General features: G+C 41.4%; 1 protein-coding gene across 4 annotated transcripts; it reads right to left on the bottom strand.

Annotated features, from left to right (window-relative positions):
• Nucleotides 1-1178: 1178 nt before the first annotated feature.
• On the bottom strand, nucleotides 1179-24341 carry map3k4 (mitogen-activated protein kinase kinase kinase 4). Of its 4 annotated transcripts, none has more exons than XM_042433211.1 (27): nucleotides 24208-24341; nucleotides 17080-17270; nucleotides 15548-16968; nucleotides 13574-13834; nucleotides 13239-13391; nucleotides 12901-13058; nucleotides 12035-12151; nucleotides 11829-11928; nucleotides 11591-11674; nucleotides 11220-11489; nucleotides 10983-11132; nucleotides 10391-10552; nucleotides 9733-9866; nucleotides 8533-8611; nucleotides 8338-8416; nucleotides 6998-7091; nucleotides 6517-6639; nucleotides 4666-4766; nucleotides 4491-4571; nucleotides 4166-4357; nucleotides 4009-4079; nucleotides 3794-3910; nucleotides 3528-3687; nucleotides 3296-3418; nucleotides 2761-2867; nucleotides 2180-2359; nucleotides 1179-1577 (listed from the first exon to the last, which is right to left on the bottom strand). In XM_042433211.1, the coding sequence occupies exons 1-27, from the start codon at nucleotides 24324-24326 to the stop codon at nucleotides 1557-1559; spliced, it is 4848 nt and encodes a 1615-aa protein (XP_042289145.1). In that variant the 5' UTR covers nucleotides 24327-24341; the 3' UTR covers nucleotides 1179-1556. The 4 variants fall into 4 exon arrangements, with proteins under 4 accessions (XP_042289145.1, XP_042289147.1, XP_042289144.1 ...); XM_042433213.1 differs by lacking the exon at nucleotides 24208-24341 and adding an exon at nucleotides 22823-23065; XM_042433210.1 differs by lacking the exon at nucleotides 24208-24341 and adding an exon at nucleotides 22533-22700.
• Nucleotides 24342-24777: the final 436 nt, after the last annotated feature.

Genomic DNA, 24777 nt, shown 5'->3' with positions numbered 1-24777 from the left:
AGTGAGTTTCTAACATTTTTCAGTCATGACCTCAACCTGGGCTTCGATCTGCTTTGATTTTGATGTAGCACGGCAAAGTCAAGTCTCACTGAAGAACGATTCATTCAGTTATTAAAGACAATAGGTTAAATAATTGAACCTAGTTGAGCCAGTCTAGTCTTTATTTCAGGCAAGGTAGCCGTCTCCTCTATAAAATATGTGGACTGTAACATGTTTCTGATGGATTTGGCTCAATTCTGTTGTTTCTCTCATTACTTTTCTGGTCACGCACTCCATAGGCTAAGTGACTCATTAATCTGAACAGGCTAATGTTATACATTATACAAGGTAGTTGTATTTTAGCTCTTACCAGTCTCTAGAGATACCGACAGCAACATTGCTTTTTAAAGAGTAAACCTTAATTGCCACGTTCTTTTGGTATTGAGTACCACTTTCTAATGAGGCACCATTTATAACAGGAATAAGTTGTAACAATTGGCTTTATTAATGGTTGATTAATCTATAACTAATGCTTTATAGATCATTCATAAGCCATTCAACAGAACAAGTGATGGCAGATTCTTTAAAAAAATAGAATACAAATATTTTCACTGTGTAATTAACAATTCTTATTTACCTCTTTGTAATATGTACATGGTGGAAAACAATAGACATGCCACTTTTTTTAAAAAAAAAGATTGGTTTATTAATATTGTTTGTACATAGCAAACACTGTAAGAGCAGCAGAGGACCAGAAGTTGTGTTTGTGTGTCAGTGTCTGTGTCTGTTGTGTGGATGTTTTGTGTTCAGCAGCAGGGAGGGAGAGCAGGCCCCGTTTCTCCTCTGAGTTGGCTACGCTCCAGTCACATGAACAGCTCTTCACCAGCAACTACACTTGAACATTGCTCCAACTTGACATTTACTCCTTAGCAAAAGGCAAAGAAAAATACATTAAAAAATCCTTCCTAGTGCCCGCTCTTGCCAAATGACAAGTGATAAATTAATTTGAATATTTGGATGGTGTTCATTTCATCAGGTAAACCATCTTCTCCTTCCATTCAGTGAGGCTTACCACACCTTTTTCAGCCTAAAAGGGTGACTGAAATAAGATTCCTCCCTCCTCTACTCAACTGCCCCCTTGGGTAAACAGTTTAAAAGTGCCATAGATTATGTCCCCCCCGCCCCTCCCATTTGTTAAAAAAAAAAAAAAAAAAAAGTATTCCTCAATGCCTTTTCAGAGGTCTCTTCACCAGTGAGAACAACAAATGTGGCAATAATTACTTTAACTTTACAATATTGTTTATACAAGAATTAAAGCCAATCCTATTCTTACAGTATGTACAATCTCCACCCCGCCCCTCCTCCCCCCAGTCCATGGGTACATAAAGACATGACCCTATATACTCCATAGGTCCAGTTGTCCTCTGAAATGATAATGTATTAGTTCCTCAGTTTAACTCCATGTGCCTTCAGCCGAAACTTCCACTTCTCTGCGTCCACAGTTCTTTTTTCTTTTGCCAACAGCATGTACAGTAGTGCTTTAATTTGTAAACGTAAAAGCCACAGAGGGGTTCCATTCACTCTTCATCCGTACAAACCTAAAAATAGACAAGAGACAGCAGCTGTAATGGGAACTTGTTGCAGGATCATTTAACCCATCTGTCATCAGTTTATACTCAGACATTAAAATATATTTCCTTAAATGTAGGTGCTTTGCTTTCACTACAAAGTTTGAAACTCATTTTACGCCACGATAATTAACTGGTGAAAGTTTTAATGATTTCACAAGGATTTAGTCAAAAAATGCTTTAAAAGGTACAGTGTGAGGAATTTAATGGCATCTAGCAGTGCAGCAGGCGCGTTGCAGCGCAGTTGCTTCCCCCCCCAAGTGTGTAGGACAACCTATGGTGGCTGCAAAACACGTGAAAGGCCCTCTCTAGAGCCAGTGTTTGGTTTGTCCATTCTGAGCTAATGAAGAAACATGGCGGTGTAACATGGCAGGCTCTGTGGAAGGGGACCTGCTCCCTCTGTAGATATAAAGAGCTCAATCTAAGGTAACGACTCTTATTTTCATGGGCTAATACACTAATCAAAACATAGTTATTATTATTTTATTCCATTTCTGCCGAGTCCGTTCCACTAAATGCCACAAAATTCTACACACTGCACTTTTAAAATACATGTGATAGTAGTGCCTCACCTTAACAAACGGGTGGTCTAGCAGCATGCTAGCAGTCCAGCGGCGTTTGGGTTCGCTCTCCAGACAGTGACCAAGGAAGTCCTTCCCCTCTGTGCTCAGCTTCTCTGGGATGGGGGGTTTATGGCCCATGCCCACTTTGTACATGATCTGAAAGTTGTGCTCATACTCATGCCAGGGCCTCTGCAGATTGAGATAAGGAAGTGAATAACATTATTTGCTTGTGGTTTTTCCTTCCCACACATTATTCTTTTTTTGGTGTAGTGAATTTCCATAGGTGGTAAGAGGGCAGGTATAAATTTAAGACCTCACACATGTGGGCACAAATTTGCATTTAACTAGCCTAACTAGGTTTCAGTTTTGTTACTTGATGGCTATTTTTCATAACCCAAATAAACCACTAAAACCACAACATAAAGACTGGATGTGGGAGCCACAGCTGATCTACAATGACTCCTGTTTGCGTTAAAAACAGAGCTACAATAAAAAAAAGAGAGTGATGCAAGAATTTCAGCCGGTTTTCCCTGTTCTGTAACTGAAAACCAAACAGTTTTTTTTTTTTTTTTTTTAAAATCACTCCTCACCTTTCCAGTCACCATCTCAATGAGGACACAGCCTAAACTCCAGATGTCTGCTGCTCGTCCATGACCTTCACCCTTTGCTCTTGTGATGACTTCAGGTGCCATGTATGCTGATTAAGAAAAAAAAATGGAGAAAATAACCAACAGTTACGACTGTAGAAGTTATTAAGCAGTGATACAATAACGATATGACACAATGCAGCATGTATACTGGATTGAAAAAAATATATTGCTGCATAATCACATATAATCATATGTTGTGACCAATATATTATTATATATATTATTATTATTATATTAATCATATGCAGTATGAAGCATGAAAATATATAAAAATGAAAAAGAAGAGTATATAAACATGCAGTTGTTTTTATTCACAGGATGTCCAAAATTTGCATCACGTAGTCATCACCATGACTACACTACACACACAACAAAACATGTGGGTGGACATCCAATGGAAACGGGGCAACAATAAAAATAACAGACGACAGTGACCCCTGGTGGTAGCATGCTGACACAATATATAATTTCTTACCTGCTGTTCCAAGTGTGCTGTTCACCTCCCCAGGCATGGTGTGAGTGTTGTTCCTCAACTTGACTGAACATCCAAAGTCACCCAGTTTAATCAGGCCTGATGATGTTAGAAATATGTTTGCTCCTGATATGAAAAGAGGAGAGATGGAATTACAAGCGGATTCTGAGTTTTAGATACACTTTCGAATAAAATGCACGAGGGAAAGGTATGAAAAAGAGTATTTGACTCTGACCCTTGATATCACGGTGGACAATGCCGTGTTCATGGAGGACATTGATGGCTGTAGTGATCTGTTTACTGTAGAGCCTGATGACATGTTCCTGCAGCCCCAGTCTGGACACCTCCTCCAGTGTGCCCTCGTCACAGTACTCCATGAAGATGTACATCTCCTCCTACAGGTGCACACGTGGAGATTAATACCCAACTGCTTCACCTGAGCCATCACCGACTGAGGAATCACACGTGTTGTCTGAACTGACATGAATATACGCCTCTTACCCGATGGAGCTCAACTCCGAAGTAACGCACCAAGTTTGGGTGCTTAATGCCTTCAAATATTTTCAGCTCGTCTGCTGTCTCCTTGATTGTTTTGTGATCATTTGGCTGGAATCGGATCTGGTTGAAAACATGGGAAATAAAATATAAGTTAATTCTATCTGCAGAAGTCATGATAATTCTGAAAACTATTAAACTGGTCTTGCAGGAGTACATACCTCCTTCATGGCCATTAGTTCTCCAGTGTCTACATTGATGCAGGTGTACACTTTCCCATACTGGCCCTCTCCTGTTATAATACACATGAGCAAAACATCACTTCCTGTATGTGCGTCAAATAACCCACGTCAAAAAACAGTCAGTAGTGAGTCTTACCTATCTTGTTGCCCCTCTGCCACTTGAAAGTCACCTTCCTGAGCCCAACGTGCATAACATTGTCATAGGACTTGGGTGTGTGACACACTTGGCCAATGATGTTGCGCTGCTTCATCACAGCGTAGCGTTTGTCTTCAAACTTGCGAATGGAGCGGCGGACGGCCTCCATGGGGCTTTGCCGTGCTGCTGTGTCTGAGATGGGAGAAAGGAAACAGGATTTAGTATAATACATATAATATATATTAGTTATTAAAAAGGTTTAACAACATTCCTCACTGTATGTTGCAGTCTATATCTAACATGCCACATTATTCAATACTCTCACCCTTGGATTGGCTGATGAAGGTGCGGAGCTCCCAGCTTCTGCGTGTGGCGCTGTTCGGGTCTCCCTTAGGGTAGGAGGGTTCTGGAGAGAGAAATCACAAGAGAAAATTCAGCCAATCAGGTGGATTAACATGCACAATATGGATTGTACTATGCAGATCACTGACTGCACCTACCTTCTCTGTCCTCTGTGGGGCTGGAATGACGGCTCAGAGATTTGAAATGCAACTCTGCTGCAACCGATGACAGACGGTCATTCTCATGAAAACTTGAACCCCTGCAAAGATGCGGTTGAAATTAATAAAAAAATGTGGTTCAATCAAAAACTAATCAATCAGATGGCATGTTTCAATTTTGGGATTTTTCTATTAATGGCCAAAATAAGAATTAACTCAAAGTGCAATCTTTGTCAAGCCTGCACTTTGTATGATCTCAAAAATACTATGTTCTGAAGGGGACTGAAGGTATTTTAAGACTTCATATGAATTTTAAATGTCTCGTGAAGTGCTAAGTGGTCCCTTTATGCTGAATTGTTTGTGGAAAATTACATAGTGCATGAACTTGTTTCCTAAAAGCATCTCAATGCAAAAGCTATCCCATATAATGGGACAAAGATAATCTCAAGCTAAAGGTGCTTTTAGGAAAAATAACAGACCTGCACTTGAAGTATTAAATACATTTAATAAATACTGTAAATGACATGAATCATACACTTCTATACTGAAAAGTCAATATTAAGAGTTTCAAAATAACAAACAAAAGTGACTAAACCATCTGACCATTCAAGGGAGACAGAGATTCACCTCATCCCCAGTATGAATTTGAAACCCATTAACAGTTCAGCAGGCATCAGAGTCATTATGCTGTTTAAACACGCTTGAAAGGTTAGATCTCTAGAGTGCATGTACTGATTTCAAAAGCACACAAATAATCCAAAAATCGAATTGCAGTGAATCACCAGCATCAAAGCAAGATTGATGTTAATAGCACTAAAAGCAGAATACCATAGCCCATTCTTTCAAAGAGGTAGTGTGTGTGTTTTGTTTTGTTTTTTTAATTTTCACACCATGCACAACAATCACAGTCTCTTCCTTTGACCAGTAAGACGACTTGTGTAAGGATATTGTTCTGATTTGGTGACAGTTTATGGAGTTTGTAAAAGGTATATTAACACTTTTAAGACTGAAAATAGTGATTTTAAAATTGTTGTTTTTGTTAAAATTAGATTTTAATAGGAATATATTTTGTATCTTACATCAATGCCATGCATATTATTTAGTTAGACTACAAGTCTACAGTGAGTAAAATAATCATATCTGAACTGCTATAAACGTTTTTGAATATGGGCGTGTGTCATAGAATTTGAAGGTTCAATAATCTAAATTGTAAATACTAAGATTAAAAAAAACAAAAAAACAAAACAACTAACTAGAGCTCATCTAGATTTACATCTGTGATGTGCCAATATAGAGCCTGGAAATGCTCAATATACGAATAATGGCGGACTGACTTTATGCATACAGCAGTTAATCCAATTTCTGTCTTTATTCAAATGTATAGTATATGTTTGGATGTAATCAGAAGACTAAAAGCAGGAACTCAGCACTCCATCAGTGAAACCTTTAAATCAAAACTATTCATAAAAACGTAATAGAAGTAGATAGAAACGTAATGTAAGAGAAACCTATGTAATATAAAAATATGGTCCTGCTTTCATAAGCACTATGTTTTATTCTTTCCATCTTTTGAAAAATCATTGTTAAAGCTATACATTGGCAAGACATCACAGATTTGATAGGAGGGTAAAATACTTTTTGGCTCTGGGCTCGTGCTAGTAGCCAAAAAGGATTTATTGAATCCTCTTGGATACAGAACAGTGTGTTAGGGCCTGGAATAACATTTTTCAAATCTTAAAGTGAAGCATTTCCATCTCTGGAAGCTTTCAAAATTAGCACTGGCTTTTGTTTTTGTATATGGGCCTGTGTTTTGCCAACATCTGCTACCAGGTGACTTGGGGGCAAGGCTACCTGACGTCATTGGGGGTGCTGCCGGGTGCTTTGGTGTGGCTGTGTTCCCCTGGGCCCTGCGGGACGGGGCGAGGGCCATTGGGGAACAGCTGGTTCCGGAGGTCACAGGGGAGACTTCGAGAGCTGTGTAGTGAAAAAACAAACTGAGGAGCTCTGCCTTGGGAAGTCGTTTGGCTTGAGTTGGATGTGTAAATATGTTTGTGTGTGTGACAGGATGGCTGGTTGAGGGACAGATGCACACACTCACTCACTCACTCAGACATCACACAAACAAAGAAAATAGAAGGAGTATTAACTCTCACAAGCATACACAAACACACACAGAAGCTCACATCACACACAAGCTACATCAGGACATCAGAAACCACAAAAAGCAAAGATAATGAAGCACGAAAAGCCATGCAGGACAGAGAATTAACATATTAAAACACAGTAGCACACAGATTATTGTAAAAACTTCAGCAGAACTGTCATCACTAACCTGAAACCTTCAGCATTAGGGATGAAAAGATTGGGGTTTGGAGGGTCACTATGGCAGCGAGGGACTTTGACAGGACGAGGGCTATTTCTGGGAGCTGGAAAGAAAAACACAAATGCTTAATTTAATCAAGAAGCATAAAAACGAAAAATACCTTGAACAGGCTATGTATTGATCCAGTGGAACTCATGGGTATAGACAGTCAGCAAGCTACAGTAATGTATAGCAGTACAGTAGGGTACCACTAGCAAGAATGCAAGCTTTATTTATATAGCATTTTCCAAAACTGAAAGTTTCAAACTGCTTCACAGAAAGAAGAAAAGAGAAAAACGGGAGAGACACAGAAAACAAGGAGAGATGTGATCAACCAATGTTTAAGTTATAAAATCAAGACAAAAGCAAAGAAAACAAATGCATTTCAGGAAACTTTTTAAAGATATGCACTGATTTGGCTTCTCTCAGACTTTGTGGGAAGCTATTTCAGTGTTGAGCAACTACTACACTAAAACGTATCTTAATTAGAACAGGTTCCCATTATCAAAAGGACTCTAGTCCACAAAATCATTATGCCAATAGCTGCCCACAAAATGCTTTTAAGAATTAATTATAAAATATTCTTTTATATAATTTTTATTGTAGTTGTGGAAGAATACATAGAAAAGAGACATAAGTTTGTCTCTAAGGGTGCTGAAGTGTTTTTACAACCACATACATTTGGTGCCAGGTGATTAAGTAACCACGTGGAAGCAGTGTGTTTTGTTGCTTTACTTAATCCGACCCCAAAACGGATGAGTTTTGACATTTAGTTCTGTGAGGCAATGCTGTAGTACCGGTTTGTGGCTTTCATCCTATTTAGAGCCTTTCCTTTGGAGCCATTAATTTTTTTTGTCTTAATTTGGTAGTCATCACTGTCTTTCATCAATTTCGATAACATCACTTTACTTTTGTGGTTGCATGAAATAGCAGGGACATGGCTGTGTCTGTCGTTCTTCAGTTGTCCTGTCTGGTTTAAATAATCTTTCATTGTTTTACCCCTAATAAAATTGCACAGGACAATCACAGTTTTCTACTTTTGGGCACAGAGCAGCAGCAGATAGTTGCTCAGGAGTCTGACGGGTAGCTGGAATTCTTCCTCAACAGTGAAGGGACTAAAACTAACAACACACATGATCCTTTGCTATTCTACAGGAACTGAATTGTTATTTAATTTCCTTTGTGCCTGCTTTGTGTAACAACCATGACACCCAGGTTATAAACTTGCAACAGAATGTAGACGCTGATCCGAATCCTGAACTCCAGATATGGAAGTCACTAGCAGTTCTTATCACAGAGGAGCATCTTACCAATGTACAGGCCGGTGACTGGGCTGTGAGGTTTTCCAATCACATGTCCAATGCATTCATTCATCAAAGCTTGTAAATTCTGCAGCAAAAAAAGCCAATCCAGTCAGTAGATAATACATAAATCCATTATATTTCAAGCATTCTCGTTGTGCAGTTTGTAAGCAATGACAATGGACTCAAGAGAGGTAATTTTACCAGGAAGTCATCCTCTGGTAATGCTGATATGAAGGCAGGTTCAATAGCCTGAAGAAAATCAAAACCCTGAGTTGCCCACCTGTGAATGGAAACACAGCAGTAAATCAGTGTGTCCTAAAACTCTCTGCTGTTCATTTCTTTCTTTCCTTCTCTACCATTTCCATTATAGCAGGATGTGAGCAGAAGGACAGAAAAAATAAATAATACTGAACACAGCAGAAAAGGCAAGGAATGAGACATTGGCAGAGGGGAGATGTCACTTGAGGTTTTGAAAACACTTCTTTGGTCAAGGTGTAGCAGCCAAAGTTTTCATCACTGTTCATGTAATGAAAAGCTAATATACAGATATGAAATGATAAAAAAAACATTTTTGAGATGCCATTTATGGTTTTCTAAGAAGAATGTCAGTTAATTGTGTTGTACAGAGCACTCGTCTAATGGTTGTAATTTATCATGGAACAGATTTGAGTATCCTCATCCTTCAGGACATGTTCTTAATGGTTCCTTGCCTCCTCCACAGTAAAACCAGTGGGTAACATGGTGGCACAGTTTTAAATAATACAAGAATGACAACTGACTCACTGATAAGTATGCCTATTTTTGTTTGCATAGTGGTCAAACCAGTTTTGTTCCATTAACCTGAAGACCTGACTATTATCATAATACAATGTTGCCATTGTTTCCCGTCACAGCACAAGGCAAAAGCTGTTGACAAATAGAGCCAAATAACATATTTTAATTAAAGCTTTTGCTTTTACACAGATGATAAATATATCTGGTTTTGCTGTTAATAATAGTTCTGAAAATAGCAAACAGAAGGGTAAATGAGGACTTTATCACACAAACAAACCTCCATTATCTACTATGAACATACAAGATAGAAAAAGCTTTTATCATACTAAGTTTGTTTAAAGTTAAGGGAAACATTGATTCTTGGCTTTTATTTTGATTAGATTAACAGTTCTAGTAGGACAACTTATTTTTTAGTGAGGTAAATGCCCCAGTCAGTGAGCCTGTCTTCAACTTCCTGTCAGCAAAAGCATCGTCGAGCAACATAGTCAAACTTTTAAATGTTCCCTTGGGACGCCACACTAAATGACTGACCCTGCGCCCCAACCAGGGCCCGAAAAAGAGAAGTAAATGAAGAATGACTTCATGTGTACTGTATGTGTGCTGAATTAATGGTAAGTGATGCTTTACCTGGGCTTGGTGCCCCTGCCACTCTCACACTTGGTTAGGACGTAGGTCATCCACTTGCGGGCGAAAGCTATGTAGCGTTCGCCGATCCTCTGCCTGAACTCCCCTGACATCAGGCGCACCACCTCCTTGTGGTACTGTGAATAACAAAAATGCAAATGAGACAAAAGTTTTATTTTTACAGTTTCACCTCCCACCCACATCAGATGACTTTACAATTAACTCAGTCCTCCTGCACCTGTATTTGGCTTTTGCTAAGTGTAACTTCCCTTACTTTACAGTGCCGACAACAGCCTTAATGTGTATTTTCGGTTTCACTGATATATTTGGTAGATGTTGCTAGAACCCAGTTGCTCTTAATCCGATGTAGGAAAATGTATTTCTGCATCTAATAAGTATTTGTCAGCCTTTAAGACTAGAAACCAACTATATCTCTAATTTGTCCATTTCTGATAAGCAGCTGTCATTAAATTACATGTATTATAACATCCTGACCTTTCTCTGAGGTTGTCTGAAAATTTAAACAATAACTGTAATATGTATTTGGAAAATCTTTACATTATTGCAAACCACAACTGGCCTCAGGTGCTAGCATGTATTACTGTAATAAACACTAATGCAGTTTTGTTTTGACAGCCCTCTGAACCCTGCAGGCTCATACCTCAAAGGCAAAATTGTAGCCCTGTATCATTGCCTCTCTGTAGTACTGCTGCAGAGTGGCTAACTCTGACTCCTCCACCTCATCCTCAAACTCTGTGGTGAACATGTACTCCACTCGGTCAATGGCAGTGCTGATCTTAATGCATAGCTGTAGTGCCTCATCCTGTAGTAGAAGAGAGAAAGAAAGGGAGGTGACGCAAGAGTGTGCAGGAGAAAGATAGAGAGAAAAAGACAAACTATTTTTACATAAAAAAGGTACTGTAGAGCTGTAACGAAACCGCAAATTCAAAGCAACCAAAAAAAAAAAAACCCAAATTAATACCATCCATGTGAGAAATTGCATGTGGTATTGGGTCTCTGACTGAGAAAGTTTTCAACAGATGAGAAAGTTTTGTGATTTCCCTTTTGAGAATTACTTCTCAAATCTGTTCCGATAGTGGTCTTTTTTTGAGGCAGCAGAAATTCCTGGTAACCGATAGCAGTTTCAGAAAAGAACAGAAAGTAGGACACCAACATGCACCTGTCTGTACAACAACACGAAATAAACCAGTGTTTTAAAGGTTACAAACCATAGCGTGTGGTTATGTGAGTACCTTGAGCTCCTCCAAAGCACTTGCGATGAGAGGCTGACTAGATGTTTGCTCCCGGCTAAGAGTGAGCACATCCTCCATGGATTGCTGAAAGGCTTTCCGCTGGGCCACCAGATGAGCCGACTGCATCACTATCAAGAGCATGTTCTCCACCTGAAAGCACAATGGATCAGTGGGAGGTTTGTAAACATCAGTCACACACATACGCACTCACACACCGAGTTAAAAAATGTCACATACCTTCATGGCCCTCAGCGTGTCGACAGTTTCCATTTGGGGAACCAGTTTGAGCAGCTCTCCATCCCACTGAGCCCAGTCAGAATCAGTCGTGGAGTCCCCTGCTCCGTGCTTACTCATGAGCAGGTAGGCCTCATCCTCTGCAATTTCATCTGGCTCTTTGGAGCAGTCTTTTCCCGCAGCAGCATTGAGAAGCTGCAGGATTAGAGGCCGCTGATCCTTCAAGCCACAAGGGACAAAAACTTGCAGCTCCTCCAAGCCTGGAATCTGAACCTGGATACAAAAGGAGGAAGTTAACAAGGTTTGATCCAAAAGACACAGGAGAAAGATCAGAAATATGAAAACAGAAATGTGCAAAATTCCCTGAAACACACTTTGACATAGTTTCTCTTCTTCAGTGCTTCCAGGAGACAAGGCACCCCGTTAGTGATACTGAAATCCGCAGCAACCTCTAAGTCCTGCAGAGAGGGAAGCAAGCAAAGTGTGTGTCAGGACACACAGTCCCAGTTCTTTATTGAGCAGAAAAAAAACAGGGTCACAGATAAACTGCATAGTCAGTGCTGTTATGGCTTCCTGTTTCAAGGGAATAAAAGTTCTTCTGCAGTCTCTCACCTTGCGAAGCATTTTGGCAAAGCCGAGAGCCTTGGACGCTCGTTCCCTGGCCTCATGGAACAACTCTTTAAGTGACCTACTGGTCTCAATAACTGACCGCCTTAGAGAATCAAAGTTTTAAAGTTAAAAACACCTCCAACAGGACAAACAATTTTTTAACACTGACTTGAAAAACAGAAATCTAATAACCATGTTATCGCCCTTACCTGATCTCATCTGAGGCTGTGCTGTCATCTGCACTTTCCCAGAATTCCCTACCACTCTTTTGCAGGCCAGCATCAAGGAACTCTCCAGTTGATTTGAGCAGCATCCCAGCAATGTCACTGCAAAGGAAGAACAGTCTTCAATTTCATTTAAATAATTAATAAGCATTTAACATCCTTAAAAGTGCAGTGTGTACAACTTAGTGGCATTTAGCAAAACAGACTTGGCAGAAATGGAATATAATATTCATAAATATGTTTTAATTAGTGTATAATCACCTTAAAATGAGAATCGTTTTGTTTTTGTTATCTTAGAATGAGAACTTTATATCTACATATCTTCCATGGAGCCCACCAGGTTGCACCACCATGTTTCTACAGTAGCCCAGAAAGGACAAACTAAACACTGGCTCTAGAGAGGGCCTTTCATGTTTTTTGGTTTTTCAAGTTTCGCAGCCAACATAGGTTCCCCTACATGCTTCGAAGGGGAAGGGGAGAGAGAGGGGTTATTCATTGGTTGCAATCTGCAACCTCACCACTAGATGCCACTAAATTCTACACACTGCACCTTTAAACCAAAAAAGTATTTATGTCAGTTTGGTTTCCAAGTACGAGATGTGACTGAAATGGGAATGGAATTTTTAACGATTTTTTTTGTATTTTTGCCTTTATTGGACAGTGGACAGCAAAGAGGCAGACAAGGAACAAGGGGAGAGAGAGATGGGTATGACATGCAACAAAGGTCCCTGGCTGGAATCAAACCAGGGACGTTGCGGTTATGTGGCATGCACAGTAACCATTTGGCTACCGGGGCGCAGGAATGGAATTTTTAAATCGATACATGCAAGATGGGTTGCAGAGCCACTGACCAGAAAAGCTTCCCGGACTGGGCCTCTCCTCCACGGATGTATGGAGTGATAACCTTGGTGAAGTGCCACTCCTCCTCTAACAGGTTCTTTAAGCTGTGAGAGGCCTGAGGCAGCTGCTGCAACATCTGGATCCAACTGTGCATGTAGTCAAAATAAACCTGCAAGAACAGTGACAGATGTTAGATGGATATTTCATTCACAACTTAGCTTCCAATAATGCATAAATTCACAAGCTTTTCTCTAACAATTATTATACACTAATGGTAAAAATGGTAATTTAATCTTTATTCTAACTATAGGGAATAACAGTGACAAGGAAGGAAAGTGAGGAGTCTTACCACAAGCATCTTGTGAAGATCTTCCTCGAACTCATCAATATTGGCATTAGTCTGCAAGCCCTGAGCATCAGCCACCACGCCACGCAGCATGAACTGATAGTACTGCTTCATCAGAAGACCACCTTTAAGAACCTCCTTACACTCACGCACCAACTGCAGAGCACAAACAACACAGACATTAGCACTTCAAGACAGCCCACCTGTGATGTAAACCATCATCAAATATAGTACAGGGCAATAAAATAGGAAATAGCATCATCGCATGACATGACAGCTTTTCATTCAATTCAATGTTTAAGGAAGTACTTGTAAGTTGTGATTTAATAGCTGCTTGCCTGTTTGATACTGAGCAGTGAAGGCTCTCCAGCAGGCCTCTGTTCAAGTCGCAACTTAAGGCATTCGTGAATGACGTTGAGAAGGACTCTGCAAAGCACGAGGAATGCTGGTCGGAAGGATGGGAGGTCCATGTCCAGCAAATCCTCCCAGGACACCTGGTCTGCTCCGAGTTCTGGTTGAGCCGAATCACTGCAGGACACGTGACGCGACAGCTCTGGCAGGTAATCACTGTACAGCATAGGGTCTGGGAATTCTGCAAACTGCAGGTGGAAGATAAGTCCAGTAAAATTAATTCAGCATGTCTCATAGCACAACATAGCTAACCAGTAGTATATTTGTACAAATTCCTTGGCTTTAAAGTAAAGTCAAATTTATTTTTAGTTTTGTTTTGGTATTACATAAATATAATTATTGTAGCTACCCAATCTCCACCAGATGGATATCTGTCTTGCCCCAGAGGGATACAAAGATTCTGTAAAGATTCATCTCTTTTGCATTGCATAACACTGTGAACATTACCAAAACTTTGACCAAGCCCAGAATTGTGCAAAGGCAGACTGCTGTTCCCACTTACTCTTGCTACAAAGTCACTGTTGTACAGCTACAACTTGTGTCTCCTCCTCATTATTTACTCCACAGCTTCTGAACATAATCACATTCAACAAATCAGCAGTCCAACAAGTGTTCACATTCCTCGTTCATTTCGAGGAAGGCAGTTCTGTACTTCTCTTGAACTCTCCATTAAATGGTCAAAGCTCACCATTCCTACCACCCACATGAGCTGATTATCCATTGCAATAAACTCAATAATGATCCTCTCTCTTTCCCTTTTTACTGCTTTTTTTCTCCATGTTTTCTAGCCTTTTCACTGTATGCTTATTGCTTGGCCTCAGACTTCTTGTAAGCTACTATCTGGGAGAACTCCTCCTAATACTGTTTCCTCAGGTGACTCATTTATTTACTAATATTTGCATAGCAAACATTACAAATAGCTGTTTGACTTCTTTTTCTCTCCACTTTACAGCGAATCCAGACTGTAGTCATATTGTAAATATTTTGACAGATATTGCTATTGCGATATGACACAATTTTAGAGCAAATGATCATTTTTACATCATGAGTTTCATTTTCTCTGAGAAAAAAACAATTAAAAACATGATGATATGATCTTGTTGGGGTCAGTGCCATACAAACATGTTTTCTTACATCTGAAGAATACAATTTCTTGGCCAGGGCATCTCTGTAGTACCACAAATGGCATTCACACATTTACCTTCATCAAAAATTGTAGTTTCTGCAATTTGGATATTGCACATGGACACATTGCAATTTCGATAATATTTCAATTAATTGTTCAGCCCTAGACTGTAGACAGGACTGCAATATAGCAGTGCACCATATTACCATCATAACTAGGATGTTTAATGGCAAATATTTAACATAAAGGGGGTAGTTGTAAATAATTACATCTATAAATAGTTGCTGACATATCTAATTTACCAGAATTGGCTTAGATTTTGTTTCTGTTTCTGAGCTGGCTGTTAATCATCTGTAACTGATCTCATGTGACCAGTAATACTGAGACATAATCTCCAGGGACAGAAACCTTGAAAATATTGAAGGCCCCCTGTAGCAAAATATCAGTAATAGTTTGTTAGTTTACCCTGTACGTGTATGCATGTGAGTGAGAGGGAGTACAAGAGTACTGAGAAGGAGCAGTCTGATTATGTACTTCTACATGGTCAAAGGTCAACAACACTCAAACAAGTTTTTATCTTTAAAGAACGACAGAGCACCTTAGTCATATATATATATATATATATATATATGTATATATATATAGAAAGTTTTATGAGCTTTTTCACACATATCTGTAATAATATTATGTTCCTTTTAGTTAAGTTGAATGCAATATTATTTAGAATGAAGTATGGTAATCATTAAATGCACAATTAAAGATATAAATTTCTAACCTCCAGTGCAGGAGTGTGGCGGAGCAGCGCTGCCCTGGACCTCTGAAGAGAGCGGTCCATCAGTTTATGCAGTCTTAGGATCAGTTTACGCAGTCCCATCTGCTTCAGAGCTTTATCCACAAAAGGTCTGTAGATAGCTGTGGGGCAGAATACGCCGCCACCCCCGGATGCTTCTGCAATAACTGCTGTAGCAGTTGGGAGAAATTCATCCTCTGACAACAATCGGGCAAATTTAGGAGTCAGGGAGGGAGACAAATCTTCCTCTGCTACATGTCCCACTCCCCCCTCCTCCTCAGCATCCCTGTCCTCTCCATCGCTTTCAGCTGTGAAAGTGGCTGTTGAGTCATTCTCCTCATCCTCCTCATTCTCCTCTTCGTCATTGCCGCGGGAGCAGCGAGGTGAAGGGATCTCAAACACAGGCCACCCGATACGGGATAGATCATGCAGGCCCAGCACAGTGGCCATAACCCGCAACTTCTGGTTGAGGTCCTGGGTGATATTGAGCCACAGACAGAGCGCCTGCACCCTGCCCTGGAAGTCTCGCGCTGCATACTTGTCATAGTCCTTTTGCAGGGCCTGCAAAGACGGGTACAAAGCTTCCACAGACTCCAGCAACTCCATAACCCGCTTGACCTGCTCAAATGCCAGCCGCTGCCGCTGAAGGTGATCCCTGCAATCAGCACCAGAGCCCAGAGGCTCTGCTGCATTCATCGCAGTCGAGGGGCAGGCACTAAAGCCCCAGGGATCTACTCCACAGTGGTTGGTCTCTGCTACAGCAGGCTCCCTCTCCTCACCACAGACTAGATCTGGGACAGTGTGATAGTCCCCCTGGATTGTTTGAGACCCTGAACATACTCTCAAGCTATCGTAGTTGACCTTAAAGTGCAGCACCTCACTGATGATGTCAGGGATGGCCTGGCGGGCAGTGAAAAGAAAAAGATCTTGGTCACCGGTGGAGCGTCGTGCATGCCACGCTTGCAGCTCCAACCAAATGACCTCATTGTTGTGACCCATGAAGGCCATGTTCTCCAGGCCTCTCTGCTCTTTCTCCTTCCTCTTGGAGGACATAGACGTGAGCTTGAGCAGCAGCCGCAGCGTCTCAAAGAACTTGAGGCGGTCGGCGGGACAGTCTGTCCTGGAGGTCTGTCGGTGAGTCCGGGCAATATGCGGCATAGACACAGGAAGTTTACAACTGCTGCAGCCCAAGCTCAAGTAATGCTTCCTGGGATCCATGTTGAGGGCACCGAAGGGGCTCGACTTTGAGAGTGGATCCAGCATGAACGAGCCTTCAAAGGTCTTCTTGTGGTCTCTTTCTGTGGAACGCAGGGTAGCCCTCTGCTTCTTGCCGTGCTTGTAGCTGTGCTCCTCAGGGGTCTCTGCCGGCTTTGGACTCTCTTTCAGGACAGATGTGCTGAGGTCCGCTGAAATACAAGCACACATTTCAGTCAGTAGAATGCAGGTAAAACACATTCACATTTTTTTTTTTTTTTTTTTTTAAAAAGCTATATTTTTTTCTTGCTCTACTAACATACTTTTGTTGGGTGAACGACCAGTACTCCTTGCCTGGCTGCTTCTTTGATGTTTGCCAGACATTCGTTTCATCTGACGGGGGGTACAAGGAGGTGATGTGCCATACAGAGCCTCCTCTTCCTCACTGGGAGAGTCCCAGGATTCATCCACTTCAGAGTTCTGTTGGGATGCATCTTCCACTGGCTTGGCCTGCCTATCAACAACAACACACAAGAACAAAAAGGACAAACTATTGACATGGGCTACCTTTGCATCTAAATAATAAGCGCTGTTGCCTGGAAGAGATGTCAAAGCAAGGAAATGTTTTGGCGTTATGAAACTATTTCAATCATTTCACAAGGAAACGAGAGAAATGTGTGAACAAGGTCATACAGTGCTTGATTGTATGCACCCATAACAGAGTGTGCAGCAAATCTCCTTTAATGCCACTGCAAACAGGTTGCTAAACTGCAACTAGACTGAATGTCTGCTGCTACCTATAGCAGACTGACGAGTAGTCTGTCCTTAATTGGAACCTGACTGACTGTCAAGTGTACAGCAGCAACGCTGTATGCATGGCCACAGCCGTCCAGACGCAGGATAATAAGCTGTGGGTTGTCTACTGGCACCCTTTCTTGGGCCAGGTAAACATAATGGCACAACAGAGAGAGAGAGAAAAGTAACTATCATTAACACTGTCTGCTAAGTCATAAACCAAACACTGAGACTCACTCACCCAAAGTGTGTAGAAGTGGTTAGACTGCATGCAAACACGGTGTAAATGCAAAAGAGTATTTCACTGACATGTGATTAAGGTAAATATTGAGCAACAATATTTACCTGTTGAAGACTTGGATACCATGGTAGCTTAACAACATATGTTGCCTTTTATTAACAGACAGACAGTGAATTTCAGCTAAGGTAAGGACACAGGGGAACATGATGCATCTAGTTCTGCAGAAAGAAAATGCCGTAATCACTAGAAACACTTCCTTCTGGGAAAAAAGGAAAAGGGAAAAAAAAAGAAAATCTGGAGTGCAAACGGCACGCCTTTCCAGATTACAATGTCAGAGCTTTGTTCCATAATGCCTTTCTGAGGGTTTTTTTTAATAGGATTAGAGAGAAAGGTTAGAGGGTCTGACCCTGCCAACGAAAACAAAAAGAGAAAGAAGAGGAGAGGGCATGAAAACGGGCGTCATTCTATATGCTGGCCACCATGTGTCCCTCCATCGATCATCTGACTGAAAGACATTCCCCCACACGCGCCTGTTAACGTCTGTGTAGACGGAGTTGAAAGGGGCACGTCTGTATCACTTTCACTGGGGAAGTGAGTGTGAGTGTTAAAGGAGGGGGGGTTAAGCTGGAAATCACTTGCTTAAGCTTTTCAAGGAGCCACATAGAGAGAGAGAGGGTGAAGACTTCTATTGCCCATCTGCCCCACTGCAGAATCTGTCTCTATACCCCGACACACACGTACTGAGTCCCCTGGGAGCAGCTGTGAAACTACATGGAGAGCAGACAGACACCTGCTGCAGATCCTTCGAATTTACATGCAAAGAAATTCCAGATGCAACGAAGACTTCATGAACTAAACATACTGCAAAAACGTTGTCAAATAGCGCAACCATCTTAACCACGACAGTCTTGAAATTACAGAATAACTCTTGCATAAAAGAACACTGGTGCCTTTATGAGTGTATTGTATGGGAAATTGTGAAGGGGCTTGTTCAGCAGGAGCAGGATACGACAGCGATCTTTTCAGTATGCAGGCACAAAAGGCACAGTAAGCAATCTTGCGTGTGACAATAAGGCATTTATCACAACATCAACAGACATATCACTGTGTTTTAGCACTGCAAAAAAAAATTAAGACAGGTATCAGGAAACCGCATAAAGAAAGCAGATACAGTAAAACGGTAAAAGCTAGAGCAGTAATCTATACCTGCAATAATGCAATTGAGTATTTAAAAAGAACTTTGCAATCAACCTCCCACTAGGTCTGTCACAAGTATGATCAGATTGTGCGTACATTTGTAAACATTCCAAAGCATGCTCGGGTGTGTGGTGTCTGAGGACAGAAATAGTACATGCATGAGAGAGGGAACGAGACCAAGTTTTAAAAAGACACTTCTCTACACAGAAGAGCATGACTAAATCACTCAGGAATGACAGCGGAACCAATGACGCCATCACTGCCAGTTGTTTGTTTGGTTGCCATGAGACACTTGAAGCACAGATTGTGCAGCAGTAAAGGCTGCACAAATTCCTCCTCTGAATTCTTTGCTTTTATCCTAAACCTACTTGCAGGCCGCGCAGAGAAAGTTACTGGCCTGCATGCCCTGCAGTTAACCATAGCAGCACCACAGTCTTCAAGCTGGCTGCCACTAGTGAATTATCACTGCAGATGGTGTCTGGCTGCTCTCAATGGCTCATCTGATGGCTCATTGGGGCTCCAATAAAGGCCTGTGGAATGCTAGAGCCCCTAGGCAGAAACACTGAGTGCATAATAAACAGCACAAAATCGAGAGTCTTTTCTGTATGGCGACTGAAGCAGTGATACCAAGGGCTGCCAGAGTCAGGGGGGCCTGACCTTTGACACCCAACCATCCACACTATTGTACCAGGAAGGGGCACTCTATTGTATAGTTGTGACACGTGGCCCGTGAGGCCCACAGCTGAATAGCACACAGCTGGTTAGTGAGCACGCTTGCTCACAATGCCCAAACTAAGGGGATTTTTTTTTTTAGGGAGAGGAAAAGGAGGAGAAGTTGGCCGAGGTTTTGTAAGAGCACACTTTCCACTAATTAGGTCATGCTGGCATAACTGATGCACGGTAGGCTAAAGCCAGATTTTGATTACCCCCCATTGCAAAAAAGGATGTGTCTCCTGGCTACTAATTTCAGCCCACAGTTAACTGGTGAGGCAGTAAGAACATAAAACCTAATCATACACATGTGAAAGTGTAGCTCAGGCATATAACAGCATGCATCTCTGATCAGCTGCCAATCCCTGGTAAACATGCAGAGCTGATCAGAATTTGTACCATAGGCTGACAGAGTTCAAAATCAACAAACACAAAGTACTTGACCCCACCCTTCTCTGGAATAGTGCGACACTGCCAGGATTGGACCTCCCAGACTCTATTACATGCAACTGTGCAAAGCATACTGTGCATGCACAACAGGAATTTTTTCCTTTGCAAGACATGGAACTGTATGCAAACGGCCACTTTGTGCATTTTAAATGTCTGCTGTGCTTTCTATTTGACCTTATGAATTACTTAACACCAGGGAACATCCTCAGTCTAAGAAAAGACATAGACCTTACTGTACCAGTGGCAGCTCATGCCATTAACCACAAGTCACGTGATCTAAATGCATCTAAATGTAGACACTGCTTGCAGACTGTGTGCCAGAAGTAAACAGTGTAAATTACATGTTTTTTCACCTTATGCCAATTGCACCATAAATGCAGTGCAGGCAGCCGTCTGCTCCTCCTTTTAAATATAATCTGAAATTGTAGAAAGTGAGGGGCGAAACCGTCATCAGCCTCAACTTGCATTTCAGTTTCTTTTGTGCTAATCATGAATGTAAAATGAAATGGTCGAACATGTTATTCTGCAGTGCTTAACCATATTTCCTTCCCTTCTCTACCATCTGTTATCTCACATGAACGTATTCCGGTGGCATTTTAGCAGCATCAATTGCCACAGTTTTAGATTTCAAAGATCCTATTGTTAAAAAGGAAATAGCGGATGAGAGTGACAGAATGTGAGAGCTGCATTAATTTCTCTAAAGCAGGTGTGGGCAGAGACAGGACGCAGTTCGGAAATGCTAGAGGACAGTCCATCTGTATTCCACAGCCTGTGCTTCTGGCAAATGCAGTCATTAATGACTTCTAGCCATGAGCGTCTCCAGGGCTCCAGGCAACTATCCACTGTGCACAGTACACCACATCCTGAAATCTCTGGAATGCATGTGAGCCACAATGTCTTCAGACTGACTTTGAGAACAAGACATTATTGACAAAGGACCTCTGTGCTTGCAATGATAGCGATAGCCTTCAATTGCCACACAAGTGCCTAACTCATCTTTCTCAAAAAAAAAAAAAAAAGTCAGCGTAAACTAACTTCACATTAGTATGAAGACAAACACTCAGGTGAAAAAGCAAATCTATCTGTCTGTTAATAAAAGGCAACATATGTTTTGCAAGTTGTGCAGCCTGTCATACCAGTCTGAAAATTGAAGTTTAATTACAGAGATATGCAATCTCAACCGAGGCTGAAGTAATGTGTTCCTGCAACTCTGGCTCTGTTTTGTATACCCTTATTGTGTACAAAAGATTGGTACATTTCTAATCCCATTACTATAGAAATTACAAGTCCAACATATTCTTCCATTGAACCAAATTTGGGCTCACTGTAACTATATTCTTTGCCAAATGTAGGCACAGATTTGAAGTCTTTAGAGCATGCTTTACCTTCCACCCCAAACACTGTGCACACACTAAATACACATGAACAATTAAAGTCTTGTATTCATGTCAACTTGAGATACAGACACGCCTCCAACAACAGCAGCAACAAAGTCATAAGTCATGCATTTTTCTTCATGCAACAAAACCGGACAGCAACCACATTAACAGGGCCAGTATTGCACAATCATGCGAGCTGTTCGTGTCCACTTCGGACTGAGTGGCCACAATGGTGCAACAGCAAAACAACTGGCTGGAACTAAATCATGGCTAAAATAGTCACCCAAAAAAAGTAAAACCGGGATTATTGCAGATGTCAGAGCTGACCCAACACGATAAATGCCCTCAAGACTACTCGCTCTGCAGGCAAACAACTGCATGTTAGGAGAGGGGAGGACAGGGGAAGACATAACAGCAGATTCCTGGGGTCTGTCGCCAGCGGTCAGGGGCAAACGGCGGCGTTTCGACTAGCAGATGCGCACATAAAACAATAACATTTTCTCAATGTCTGTCTGTACGCATTCCCCCGAAAGAAATGTAGTCGCTGTAACCTTGTTGCATTGCGAACACACATATCACGAAACATTTGTCGCTGCTCGTGCATCTGCAACGAAGTTAAACCACCTCCACGAGAAGAAAGAATGATAAAAAAATACGCTTAACGTTTTACCATTTACACAGTGACAACAACAACAACACGAGCGCCAAGTCTAGCTCGAGGATTAACAATAAACAGTGGAGCAGCATGCTAGCTAAAGCCAGTGAAGTTTGTGCCTCGGTGTTGTGGTGAAATGCATGGTCTGGCAGTCACAAATAATCCACAAAACACACCTTCACGTCCACCTTACGGGCCAACAATGCAAAACTATCTCCAGCTCGGTCAGACTCTGTTAGTAAACTTGCGGGTGAACAATAAACTGACAAGCTAACAGTAGATATTAGCTAGCTTGGTCTCTTGACATGTTGCACTGTTACAGCCGTGAATAACCGCTTGTAATGTTACCTTCTCATGTGGCGAGCATTTTTTGCCTCTCTTCCAAGCGAGCGGAAATCAAATGAGAAGCAAATATCTATTAAAAGAATAAAACACGCCAGAAAATGTTGCTCCAAAAAGTTTGCAACTCCCACTGTTGCAAATGCAGTAACTGCACTCGTACCACTATTTCGCAGGAAGTCGGTTTCTGCGGGATGCGCAAGCGCTCCCATAGAGCCGACTGCAGTGTCACGTACAGCTCTCTATTTGGCAAGTGCGAGGTCCTGATGGTGTAGTGTCTGTTCAACAAATTCGCATACCTGCTGGGCTTGTTACGATCCGGAGGCTCCATAGCAAAGCAGTGGCTTCTTCTTCCTAGCCGTGCATGGACTAAACCATGTCTAAGCGATATCAGACAGACTTTGCACCGTTAAACGTTTGCAAAAAAATGCGGATATTAGTCTCTTTGAAGCACTTTCTATCCGCCGGCACAGTTGACTCTCGCCTGTGCATATGCCGTCGCCATCTTTCCAACGTTCATTGAGGAGTGCCACAGTAGGCTATTGCATTACTACGGCAACTCGGATAGGTCATCTGCGGTCATAGCTTTTGCAGCAGGGCCCCACAGTACTTGTTTTCATCCACAGAGTACACAGTCACAGATACAGTCAGAGTGAATCAGTTATCATATGGTCACCACGTGGCTGCAATAATGTATTATAATACTATAAATCACTTGTTGTGTGGTGCAATGTAACATTTAACGCCCCCCTTTCACTCAAAAATGTGTTTTTCTTCTTGTTCCCACAGTTGAATGTTTGAGTTTCATTATGCAGAATGATGAACGTTCAGAATTAAAAACTAGAAGATTGTTTTCACATTAATCTGCTGTAAGTGGAAAGTTTCTCTGTGCTTGTTGAAAATCCAATTTTAAAGATGCTTACCAGACATTTATTAAGACATATAAAAATACTCTGCTGGGAACAATAATGTGTGTCTGATATGGTTTTTCCACAAAAAAGTATCATTTCCATGTATAGAATCTATAAATATGCAAAATTCAAATGTTTAACTGCTGGACACAAGATGTCTCATATTTCACTGTAAAGTTGAATATTGGATCAGGATTTGCTTCCAAACTAGTTGTGAAGTAACAAATCATGCTCATAGTCCCGCCGCTTAAAATTTGATTTACAATGAGCACAAAGAAACTTTCCACTTTCAGCAGATAAATGTGAAAACAGCCTTCTAGTGTCAAACTCTGCACATACATCTTTCTGTACAGTGAAACTTAAACATTCAACTGTAGGAACAAGAAGAAAAACATGTTCTTAAGTGGAGGGGGACTTTAAGGGGTGGGCCTATGAGCATGATTCGTGACATCACAACTAGTTTGGAAGCCACTTGTGCCAGTATTCAACTGGCACAAGTATGATGTGGAAACTTTAAGCCTCCAGTGCACATACACTGAGAGTGGACTTTACAGTGAAGTGGGAGACATCTTGTGTCAGCTGTCATACAGCATATTTTGCCGGCTTAGGCCATTTTGGGTTGTTACACCCACAGATGCTGACCGCAACACATGTTTGTGCAAAACACATAAGAACACACAACTCATGGCCAATGTCCTATATTGTCAACCAAAAGCATTGAAAATATGGCCAACTCAATCATGTGAGATTCAAAATCGAAAGCATGTGCTTACAGTGAGTGTGGGGAGTGCCTCCTCAATGCATATCCATTCCTTAAACAACCTGGGGAAACAGAGGTTGGTGTGGCCCAATGGACCACAGAAAGGATCCATAAAGAAGAAAAATCCTCCATGATCACAGTTAAGAGAGATCTTGTAACAGCAGGGTCTGACCTGGTTAGCCAATTTCAGAAAGACTCATCAGATTAAAAAAACACATCTTCAACATCAGATGGCAATAAACAGCCTACAGGCAGATCACAGATATGCTAAAAAGAGATGAGTGCATGCTGCACATTGATTTTAGTGGAAATTACTTGTGCAAATACAGCAAAGAAATTCAATTGTTCCACAACAGGCAACTCTCCACACACGTACTTTACACTGCTGGAGACCAGTCACCTCTTGCCTTCTGCTCCATTTCTCCAAGTCCATGGCATTACCCTGCAGCTATTTGGGCCCACCTTGACCCAGTGCTTGGGATGATAAGGCCCTGAAGTAAAAAAAAACTTAACTTCTTGAGTGATGGGCCAGCCACCCAGTATCGGCCGAAAAAAAAGATCCACAGAGCCATATAAACTAGGA

Source organism: Thunnus maccoyii, chromosome 14 (assembly GCF_910596095.1).
Source record: "Thunnus maccoyii chromosome 14, fThuMac1.1, whole genome shotgun sequence".
NCBI lineage: Eukaryota > Metazoa > Chordata > Actinopteri > Scombriformes > Scombridae > Thunnus > Thunnus maccoyii.
Note: the sequence above shows the minus strand (reverse complement) of the source record. Positions and strands in the feature narration are given on the sequence as shown.